Below are 11,915 nucleotides of genomic sequence, written 5' to 3' on the forward strand. Positions count from 1 at the left end.
AGGCCGCCCACCGAGCCTGAGCCGCATTATAGTCATTGGGCTCCCATACATTCAGAACACAGCGACGCACCTCCGGCAGCAGAGCGACCCCGGTGACTCGTCTCATAATATCATGCACCTGGCGCCAATATTCCGCCACCTCGCGGCATTCCCATAGAATGTGGAGAAAGGTGGCACTGAGCCCGCAGCCACGCTTACAGAGTCCATCGTCAGAGAACCCCATCGAGACCAAGCGGGGGCCCGTCACATATACACGATGGAGAATCTTAAGCTGGACCAGACGGAGACGGGCCGGGATGGCCACCTCCTTAGGGGATGACAGTGCAGTCTGCCAGTCCTCGTCGTCCAACTCCACCCCATCTCCCGTCCATGCCTCCTGAAGACGCACCAAGAGGTCAGCACGATTGTTTATCAGTTTTTTGTAAATCAAGGAGATAGTACTGTCGGGGACGTGACCATCGAGTATGCGGTCCTCGAGAGGCGAAGAAGCAGGGACCGTGGTCCCCTCCCCAAAGACCGAGAGCAGGGCGTGCCGAACCTGTGCATAACGGAAGAACTCTCTTTCACTAAGCTCGTGCTCGCTCTGGAGCACCGCGAAGGATTTAACCGCACCTTTAACCCACAGGTCCCCCACTCTGCTGATGCCGATCGTGTCCCAGTGCTCGAAGCCTTTCGTTGTCCAGAGGCTTCCCAAGCGGTCTGAGGCGAATAAAGGAGTGGCACACGTTAAACGCTCACTCCAGCCCATCGCTACGTTCGCCGCCTTCCACACACGTACCGCAATCCTAGTAGGGCCCGTAAGGGTCCTACCAGCGGATCGAGAGTAAAGCGCTCTGTTATAGTTACCGCCGGGAAGCAGGAATTTATCCATCTCATATGCCGGGTTCAAACCAGGAGCGTACGTAGCATGGTTAATGGCAGACAGCTGGGAGGCCCAATAGTACCGTCTAATATCAGGAAGCGCGATGCCCCCGTCATACCAGGGGAGAGTCAGCTTTGCCAAAGTGATACGCGCTCGCCCGTCCCAAACCAGTCTCCTCTGCAAACTCTCCACTTCCCTAAAGTAGGCCGCCGGAATGACATCGAAGGAGTTCTGGAGTGCATAAAGAAATCTGGGAAGGGACATCATTTTAAACAGCGCCGCGCGACCAAGTGGAGACAAGGGCAACTTACACCACCGAGCCGTATCCGCCCTCAAACGCCGGAGTGGAGACAGGAGATTCTGCTCATAACGGACCGCCGGATCCAACGAAACGTACACCCCCAGGTATTTAAAGCCGGACTGAGATATTTGGAGCGGAAGCCGAGGCGGCAAGAGAGGAAGGCCACCAGAGATAGGATACACACAAGATTTGGACCAATTAATTATCAGACCCGAATTTTTCCCGAAGGAAGTAAGGACATCAAAGAGAACATTGAGCGACTTCCGCGGCGAGGTGAGATACAAGAGAATATCATCCGCGTACAATGAGACCCGATCCTCGAAGCCCGGGGCCCACCGGAGCCCCCTAAGCGAGGGCTCCCAACGGAGCCAGGCAGCGAGCGGTTCCAAGGCGAGAGCAAAGAGCAGCGGGGACAACGAGCACCCCTGCCTAGTTCCCCTCCCGAGAGCGAAAGGCCGAGAAACCCGCCCATTGACAACAACCTGAGCCATTGGTCCAGCATAAAGGAGCTTCACCCAGCTAAGGAACCCCTCCCCAAAACCAAACTTCGCCAAGACGGCCCAAAGGAATGGCCACTCAATGGTATCAAAGGCCATCGTGGCGTCTAAGGAAACCAATATGGCCGGTTCAGAGAAGTACTCCGCCCTAGCGAGGACGCCGTGCAGACGCCGTAAGTTGAGAGCGGTATTACGATGTGGGATGAAGCCGCATTGATCCGGATGTATCAAGTCACATATAACGCTCAGCAAGCGATTAGCGAGGACCTTAGCAAGGATTTTGGGTTCGGCATTTAGTAGGGAAATAGGCCTATATGAGGCACAGCGGTCACGTGGCTTACCATCCTTGGGAATCACCACTATAGTAGCCAGACGCTGGTCGTCGGGAAGGGAACCCCTCTCGAGCGACTCCTGAAACATATGACGGAGGAAAGGCGCGATTTTATCCGGGCGTAATTTATACAGTTCAATCGGCAGGCCGTTGGGGCCCATAGCCTTGCCCGAGCGAAGGGAGCGAATCGCAGTAGCAATCTCGTCGACAGACAAAGGGGCATCCATCAGCTCGCGGTCCTCGACGGATAAGCCGGGCAGGGCAATATCCCGCAGCAGAAGACGAGAGTCGTCCTCATCTCTATCAGACACCGGGGAGTACACAGCCCGGAGGTGGTCAGCAAAACACTCCACAATCTCACCAGGTTCAGTCACACACACTCCATCCGAGGCCCGAAGCTCCGGGACCACACGATTCACTCTCTCCTTCTTGTCTCCGGCATCATACAACCTACCCTGCTGCTCCCTATACATGGTCTTGGCAGCGTCAGTAACAAGAGACTTATATTCAAACTGCTTCAGGCTGAGGGCATGCAGCCCATCCGGAGTGACACCCGCCTCCAAGGCTGCCTCCAGCCCCGATATTTCAGTCTCCAGCGTCACCACCGCCTCTCTCTTAACCCTCTTAGCCTCCACTATCTGGGACAGGGCATGCCCGCGGAGCACTGCTTTAAAAGCTTCCCACAGGGATACCGAGGACAACACCGACCCCTCATTCTCAAGAAAATATTGATCAATCGACTTAATCAGGCTATCACGGATCTTGGGGTCTCGCAGGTACCAAGGGTTAATAGGAGCGATCCGCCCAGCGGACCGCGTCCCAGTGTCAAAAAGCAACCACAGTGGGGAATGATCAGAGATACCCCGGGCCAGGTGTTTAACCTCTCGAATCCGAGCAGCCTGGGCCGCGGGCATAAGGAAATAATCCAATCTGGAGAGACTCCCATGGGCCCCAGAGTGAAATGTGTACTGACACTGTGTCTGATGCATTAACCTCCAACAATCCACCAGACCGAAGGTCTCCAGGAGTCCGCCGAGCCACGCCTGGGCAGCAGGGAGGGCCCTGGGCGGGTGGCGATCCAGGTCACCCGAGACAACCGAATTAAAGTCCCCACCCATAAGCAAAAGACTGTCAGGAAGCCCAAGCAGCATACGACCCAAGTCTGAGAAGGTGGAGTTCTGGAGGCCCGGGGGAACATAGACCGAGATCAAGGAAAGGGACTGCCCCCCCCACCTCCCAGTCAGAGCCACATAGCGCCCTCTATCGCCTAGGACTACCCTGGTGATCTCTAACGGAAGTGAAGATCGCAGGAGAATGCCTACCCCTCTCGAACCAGTGGTGAAACCAGAATGGGCCACGAGTCGGTATCCCCCCCTGTTCATGGCATGACAAACATTACCAACCAGATGCGTCTCCTGTAAGAACACCACATCAGGAGTCAGACGACGCAAATATTGCAGCACAACACCCCGTTTGATACGGTCCCCCAATCCATTGACGTTCCAAGACATCAATCTCAACCCGTCCCCCCCCATCCCCTCCAGTAGATCAAAGGTCCCCTAGCAAATAGCGCAACACCCGAAACTGAACCATAGCCAATACTTCGCCTTGAAAACAAAAAACACAAATCCAAACAACCCCACCCACCCACCAACCCCCCCCCCGAATCCAACACCCCCCACCCTGCACCCCTGCGGTCCAAAAAACCACCCCAACTTGCAGTGTGCCTGTCGCCCTACAAACCCCATTCTACGAAAAGACCCCGGAGGTGGAAAAGGACCCGTCCCCGCCCGCCCCCCACACAGATCATAATGAAACAAAATGCACAAAAGAAGTAGAACCCAGCCGAACAGTACAAAATGGCAAAGTCAAGGACCAAAAGTCACTCCGAAGGAGACCCGCCACCCTCGGTACCGGCAGAGGGCCCAGTCCGGTCACCCCGGTCCGGCAGCGAATCCAGCCAGTCACTCACAGTCGCAGGAGAGTCAAAAAAGGTAGTCCGATCTTCATATTCCACTCGGAGCCTTGCAGGAAAAAGCATAGAGTACTTGAGACCGAGGTCCCGGAGACGACGCTTCACCCCCTGGAAGCCCATCCGCTGTTTCTGGACAAGTTGGGTGAAGTCCGGGAAAAAGTTAATGGAAGAGTTCTCATATCGGACCGGGCCATGGACCCGTGAGGCCTGCAGAATCGCATCTCGGTCTCTGTAATGAAAAAGTTTTGCAACAATAGGCCTCGGGGGGGCCCCCGGTCGCGGCCGACCACCTGGAACTCGATGGGCCCGCTCCACGGCGAAGAACTTACTCAGGCCAGCGGGGGCAAGCTGTTCGAGGATGAGCTCCTCAACCATGAGATCAACCGGGCGGTTGTCGGAGGTCTCCGGAACGCCTATGACGCGGATGTTATTGCGTCGAGCCCGTCCCTCGAAGTCCTCCAGCCGCCGGGCCATCAGATCGTTGGCCGACTTGAGATCGCCGAGAGTAGTCTGCAGGTCCGACACGTCCGTACCAAGGGAGGACGTCCGCACATCCAGCGATTGAACCCTCTCGTTGGTCTTAGAGAGATCCGCCCGGATTAGCGTAACATCAATGGCCACCGTGTCGATTTTACGGGCCAAGGCCTCGTACTGCGTAGCGATGGTCTCCCTGATGCCATTAATGGCGCCCATGATGTCCTGCAGGGACAGATCCGGAGAAACGGACGGGCCACCACTGGCATCATCCGGGGGGACACTGGCCGTCCCAGGGGATCCTTTACCCTGAGTGTAGCGGTCCATGTTGTTCGTCTGGACCGGTCCCCCACGTAGGGATGTCTTGGTCTTACGCCTCTCGGGGTCTCCCTTGCCTCCCATGAGAACCACGTTCGCCGAAGGGGACCACCGAGGAAGCGTCGAGGGGGCACAGGCCAAGCAGACGCGGGCCGCACCAGAGGCCGCAATGTGGCGGAGCGAAGGGACCACCGTCGATGGGCACACTGGTAGCAGGCGAAGACACAGGCATCAAGCGAAGGCAAAGTGAAAGCCCAGTCGCACCAAGCAAGTCCACTGTCCAGCCCCTCAGAGATCCAAAAGTGAAACCGAAAGTGATGTGACGGCCACTGGCACAGCCCCGCTGCCGTTGTTGTTCAACTACGCCCCGGCTCCACAGATCACCTTCGCATCGGGCACAGCCATCGGTTGGGCCTCAAAAGTTCAAACCACCATAACTCAGGATTGCCAGGTCCGATTTGATTTCCGAAAGGAGTTTAGTGTTCAGCCAGCATTCGTCTTCCAGATTCCATCAACCAAGTCAGGATAAAGTCAGGATAAATTCCAAGGAGCAGCGAGGGTCCGGGGAGCCCTGTGCTCACGCGACCATCTTGGATGCGCGCTAGGCTCCTCCCTCTTTCTTCACTTTCACTCATATTTTTAACTTAATGCAACCGGGTTTATGTTCACTGCGCTGCACACACCACATCGCGGCTTTCAGTTCCACCTGGAGGACTCACAAGTAAGAATCGTTTGGTTATGATTAGACACTGTTTGCCTGCACGAGCCTCATGTCTTGAGTTCTACTAGCATCGAACCTGGTTTTGAATGGTGTGTTTCTCTCTTTTTTCCATTACGTTGATTAGTCGGCAGCTGGATTTCCACATTAACTACCATCAGTGTGTTGAACGCACTTGTGCAATCCTCTGGTAAGGTTTGTTTCACTGGGATTGCAAAATGGCACAGCACTTCGGGCAGTAGGATGTTTAAGTTGTGACATGCGCTCTCATTTATAGGTACGGAGTCAAACCTACATTGAATTTATCGCTGGTTTTCAACATTGCTCATTAGCTGTGATGGACTACCACTCAGGTCGTTTTGAATTCCTCACTGTTATCGCACTCATCTAATTTGCAGAATTGGAACATCAATTTTTCTTTTCTCTCTCAATATCACATGGAGCACCACACGGTGGTTGTCACGCTTCATCTTATGTTTCATTAATATGTTTTTTCTTGGGTCACGTTTGTTTTTCAAATACATAGTTAGTACTGAATGACTTCTTGCGTCACGGTTAGTATTTTCATTTCAACTTTTTTTCTTTTTCTTTGTCTTATGATGGTTGATGGCAAATTCGTATTAAGGAATGTCCCTCTCAGGATGAGGTTGTTCAGTCACTTTGCTGACAGTTTAAAGTTAAATTGCGTATAGTAATCAGGACTTTATATATGTTTTGTTTAGAGACACCGCTGATGAAGGGCATTAGTGATTGCCCAAAATGCATTGGGAAACATTCTACAGCTAGTCTATGAAGCATGACAAGACTAGTTGATTGATGGAAACCATTTGACAAAGATCATGTCCTTGAAATTAAAGTGACTTGGCTGAAGACGACCTTTACGTGTGTTAAACTATACATGATTTTTTGTGTATGGACAATCATATTTATGAGTGGTCGAGATCATACTATTAGATTTAGGTATATTGATGTACAGTAGAATAATTGTTTTATCCCCAGTTTTGGAACCTGTAGTGCACACTGTGTCTGGAGCAATCGCTCTAGGTACTTCTTCAACTTTCTAAAAGTGGCATTTTAAGAGTTGTGACTTAAAATCTGACTCTGCCATTAACAAGGGTTTTTCATTACAATTCTTTAGACACCAAACTTAATATTCCTATCTGCTCCCAATTGAAAGTTAGCACTTATTAAATGTAGTAAGGATACCTAATGTTATCCTATGGGAGAGGTAGGTCTCACGGTAGTGAAAAACAAATTTAGGAGTTTTCCACTACCAGGGAATGTAGAACTTAAAAGTACATGTCCAACTCTTTCAATACACTGCACGCTGTCCTCTGGGCTGTGTAAGGTCTACCCTAGGGGTGACTCATATGAATTAGAATGGGAGGTTTGGACCTGGCAAGAGGTTTACCTTGCATGTCGAAATGGCTGTTTAAAACTGCACTCACAGGCTGCAATGGCAGGCCTGCGACATGTTTAAAGGGCTACTTAAGTGGGTGGCACAATCAGTTCTGCAGACCACCAGTAGCATTTAATTTACAGGCCCTAGCTACATGTAGTCCCACCTTACTAGGGACTTACAACTAAATTAAATTGGCCAATTGGGTGTAAGCCAATTTTACCATTTTAAAAAGGAGACAGCACAATTACTTTAGTACTGGTTAGCAGTGGTAAAGAAGTGCACAGAGTCCTAGAAGCCGACAAAAACGATTTCAGCAAAACAGGCGGGTGAAGGAAAAAGGTTTGGGGATGACCCTGCAGAAAGGGCCAATCCAACTCTCTGCAAGGGAAATACATAACAGCAGCAGCAATGCCCCAGCACCAGAGTAATAATATTAGGAATAACAATTACATATTTTGGAAAATCATCTTTCTCCAAATATTAGCCTGTGAGTTCTTAAAGAAAACAACTCACAGTCCCATCTCAAACACAGCCTTTTCAATTTTGGCATACATAAATTAATTCAAGTAAGCAAATATTTCTAAATTAGTCGGCTGGGCTGCAGACAGGAGAGCTACTCACAGGGAGCTGGAGAGCCACTCACAGGGAGCTGGAGAGCCACTCACAGGGAGCTGGAGAGCCACTCACAGGGAGCTGGAGAGCCACTCACAGGGAGCTCACGAGCCCCTCACAGGGAGCTGGAGAGCCACTCACGGGGAGCTGGAGAGCCACTCACAGGGAGCTGGAGAGCCACTCACAGGGAGCTCACGAGCCCCTCACAGGGAGCTGGAGAGCCACTCACGGGGAGCTGGAGAGCCACTCACAGGGAGCTGGAGAGCCACTCACAGGGAGCTGGAGAGCCACTCACAGGGAGCTCACGAGCCCCTCACAGGGAGCTGGAGAGCCACTCACGGGGAGCTGGAGAGCCACTCACAGGGAGCTGGAGAGCCACTCACAGGGAGCTCACGAGCCCCTCACAGGGAGCTGGAGAGCCACTCACGGGGAGCTGGAGAGCCACTCATTGGGGAAGCCTGATAGGGACACAGCTGTTATAGGAAGTGGGCATCGACAAGTGCGGTTAGGTTTGCCTCTGTCCACTTTATAACCTATTCTACTATCAAAGCGCGCGTGGAGTTAGAATAGTAAATACACTCTTCATTATGGTCAGTGGCCGGTCCTCATAATAATAAGCATGCTCGGTTGTGTGTGTGTCTGTGTGTTTGATTTTGGCCGAGTTTGGTTGTTTTAGTGAATTATTTTTTTGCTGTTTGATTTTTTCCTGTTGTGTTTTTCTGAGTTTGTTTTTTCCTGTGTTTTTTTGCTGTTTGTTTTTTGCCTGCGTTTTGTGTAAAGTTTGACTATTTGTGTCAACACTGTAAGCTCGTGCCACTATCAGTGCGTGTCTCACGCTTCGTCTTCTGTCTCTGCAGGCAACATGTCTGGCAACCGGCGCACGGCCAACATCAAAAGCATCGGCTACTCGGACCTCTTCTGCCTGTCCAAGGAGGACCTGAAGGCGGCGCTGATCGAGTACCCCGACGCCAAGACCATCCTGGAGGAGAAGGGCCGCGAGATCCTGCTGAAGATGAAGAAGCTGGACGAGAACGCGGCGGCCACCCAGGCGGCCAAGCAGCTGGAGCTGGAGGCCAGGGTGTCCCGGCTGGAGGCCACCCTGGAAGGCCTGCGCACCAAGCTGGCCCGGCTGCTGGCCGAGCTGGAGTCCAGCGCCCGCAAGATGGCCTACCGCATCGACCACCTGGAGTGGGAGACCAACCTGTGGCCGGAGCCCGGCGACCCCTGGGAGTCCGACGACCCCGGGGAGGGAGGCGCGCCGACCCTGGACTGACCTCCGTGCGTAATCCCGTGAAAGGGCGCGCCCGTGGTTGGAACTGGCGCCCCCGCCCATCTGCCCCCGCGCTTCCTGCCCTCGTTAATGCAGTAATCGCTTCGCCCGCAGCTGGCACAGATCGTAAACTTTGTGAATGAGCATGAGATTATCCCCAGAGCGCCCCGGTTTCAAGCAACACGTGGCGACCTCCAGTCACACAAGGTGACGTGCCCTGGCTACGGGAGTGCAGGCAGGGGCCGCGAGACTGGAGCAGGCACGGGGGTGGGCAGGGGCAGACAGCAGATATCTGCTTCTGTTGCACTGGGGGTCACGGGCTGGGACGCGGTGCTCGTAAAAAGATGTGTAATGTTCCCTTTCTTATTCACAACCGGAGTATCTGTGCCCTAAGAGCCCCCCTCCGGGCTCAGCTCGAGTCCTGGGTAGAGCAGGGTAGCTGTCCGACTGCTGGAAATAGAGAACGGACTGCACGCATAGGGCTCTGCAGGTATGGGTTGAGGTGTACTGGTACAGCCCTGCGGGATCCCAATACAGCAGGAGGCGGAGCAGTGTGTCTTACTGTGCTTTGAACCGCTTTCGCAGCGCTGTGCCAGATTTCAGTGCTGGGGTCGTAGGTTGTACCTAGAGCCTCACTGGCAGAGCTGTGTGAGATAAGACTTATGTCATGTAGGTGCCTGTAGCTGCAGGAGCACCGAGGTGCATTGCCGGAGCTGTGCGGGGTGCAGATGCAGGGGATGTTTCAGGCAAGCACCGAGGTGCATTGCCGGAGCTGTGCGGGGTGCAGATGCAGGGGGTGTTTCAGGCAAGCTCCGAGGTGTATTGACAGAGCTGTGTGGGATCAGACGCACGGACGGATAGTTCATGCCGCAGGTCATGCTGGAGGTGCATTGGTGGAGTTTAAAGTGCGCATTCAAAAGCAGTATTGGAGGCGTCTGCACGTCTCGGGTCTGACCCAGCAGGAGCATTGCGTCACAACTGGGGTGCTTTTGTTGGGATGTCCGGTGACCCCGGAACTCGAAAAGCGACAGATGATGCCACAGCTGAGGCGAGGTGCTGTGGAAGAGCTCAGAGGGGCTCAGCGTCTGGGCACCTCCCGTCTCGGGGTTGAGGTGACCCGCGGAGCTGTCTGTTGTCTCAGTTTTGAAATAGCTGTCGGTGTTGAATGTGAGACTGTTAACTGCCGAAACTAATAGTGCCGCGAGGCCATTTCTAATGACACACTCTGCGCTATACACATGTCAAGAACCCAACAAGCAACCAGGTCTGGGTGTTGAAAGCGCGCTCGTCCCTCAGACCCTGCCTGCCTGAGGGGCTTCGTCAGCGCTGCAGGCGTCCTCGCGCTCTTCAGACAGCACCGAGTGTTCGCGGGGCTGATGAAGCTGGAAGGCTAAAGTATGGGCTCAAAATGTAAAGAAAAGATTGGGGATGCGTGAGACCGAGGGGCTTTGGCACAAACTGTTTGTGCTGCAGGTCCGACACTAGTGGCCAGATGTATCAAAGGGTTTCACCCATTCTGTGTCTATGGGAAAATGTGTTCATACATATGGCCCTAGGTGGTTTGTTTGTGATGCAGATCAGATCCAAGGAGGTTTGTTTGTGATAGCGGTCAGACCTGAGGAGGTTTGTTTGTGATGCAGGTCAGTCCTAAGGTGGTTTGTGATGCAGGTCTGACGTGAGGTGGTTTGTTAGTGATGCAGATCAGACCCGTGTGGTTTGTGATGCAGGTCAAAACCGAGGTGGTTTGTTTGTGATGCAGGTCAGACCCGAGGTGATTTGGGATGCAGATCAGACCCAAGGAGGTTTGTTTGTGATAGCGGTCAGACCTGAGGTGGTTTGTTTGTGATAGCGGTCAGACCTGAGGTGGTTTGTTTGTGATAGCGGTCAGACCGGAGGTGGTTTGTGATCAGATCAGTCCTGAGGTGGTTTGTGATGCAGGTCTGTCCCGAGGTGGTTTGTTTGTGATGCAGGTCAAACCTCAGGTGGTTTGTGATGCAGATCAGTCCCACGGTGGTGTGTGATGCAGGTCTGTCCCGAGGTGGTTTGTGATGCAGATCAATCCTGAGGTGGTTTATTTCTGATGCAGGTCAGACCTGAGGTGGTTTGTTTGTCATGTTAGACCTTAGACGATTTGTTTGTGATGCAGGTCAGACCTGACATAATTTGTGATGCAGATCAGTCCTGAGGTGGTTTGTGATGCAGATCAGTCTCAAGGTGGTTTGTTATGCAGGTCAGACCTGAGGTGGTTTGTGATGCAGATCAGTTCCGAGGTGGTTTATTTGTGATGCAGATAAGTCCCAACGAGGTGGTTTATTTGTGATACAGATCAGTCCCGAGGTGGTTTATTTGTGATGCAGATCAGTCCCGAGGTGGTTTATTTGTGGTGCAGATCAGTCCCAACGAGGTGGTTTATTTGTGATACAGATCAGTCCCGACGAGGTGGCTTATTTGTGATGCAGATTAGTCCCGAGGTGGTTTATTTGTGATGCAGATCAGTCCCAAGGTGGTTTGTTATGCACGTCAGACCTGAGGTGGTCTGTGATGCAGATCAGTCCTGAGGTGGTTTATTTGTGATGCAGATCAGTCCCGAGGTGGTTTATTTATGATGCAGATCAGTCCCGAGGTGGTTTATTTATGATGCAGATCAGTCCCAACGAGGTGGTTTCTTTGTTATACAGATCAGTCCCGACAAGGTGGTTTATTTGTGATGCAGATTAGTCCAGAGGTGGTTTATTTGTGATGCAGGTCTGACCCGAGGTGGTTTGTGATGCAGATCGGTCCCGAGGTGGTTTGCGATGCAGATCAGACACGAGGGGGTTTGTTTGTGATGCAGGTCAGCAAGAGGTTGTTTGTGATGCAGGTCTGACCCGAGGTTGTTTATTTGTGATGCAGGTCAGTCCAGAGGTGATTTGTGATGCAGGTCAGACCCGAGGTGGTTTGTGATGCAGATCAGTCCTGAGGTGGTTTGTGATGCAGATCAGACATGAGGTGGTTTGCATGTGATGCAGATCAGTCCCGAGGTGGTTTGTGGCGCAGGTCAGACAAGAGGTTGTTTGTGATGCAGGTCAGATCTGAGGTTGTTAGTGATGCAGGTCAGATCTGAGGCTGTTAGTGATGCAGGTCAGATCTGAGGTTGTTAGTGATGCAGGTCAGAT

General features: G+C 52.7%; 1 protein-coding gene across 1 annotated transcript in view; it reads left to right on the forward strand.

Moving 5' to 3' along the window:
- Nucleotides 1–9,020, forward strand: part of CNGA4 (cyclic nucleotide gated channel subunit alpha 4) — a 239,063-nt gene extending 230,043 nt beyond the window's left edge. Inside the window, exon 5 of the mRNA XM_085620617.1 lies at nucleotides 8,348–9,020. Within this exon, the coding sequence (XP_085476743.1) occupies nucleotides 8,348–8,763 (416 nt within the window). The 3' untranslated portion in view covers nucleotides 8,764–9,020. The remainder of the gene's footprint in view (nucleotides 1–8,347) is intronic.
- The last annotated feature ends 2,895 nt before the right edge of the window (nucleotides 9,021–11,915 follow it).

Source organism: Triturus cristatus, chromosome 8 (assembly GCF_964204655.1).
Source record: "Triturus cristatus chromosome 8, aTriCri1.1, whole genome shotgun sequence".
Classification (NCBI taxonomy): domain Eukaryota; kingdom Metazoa; phylum Chordata; class Amphibia; order Caudata; family Salamandridae; genus Triturus; species Triturus cristatus.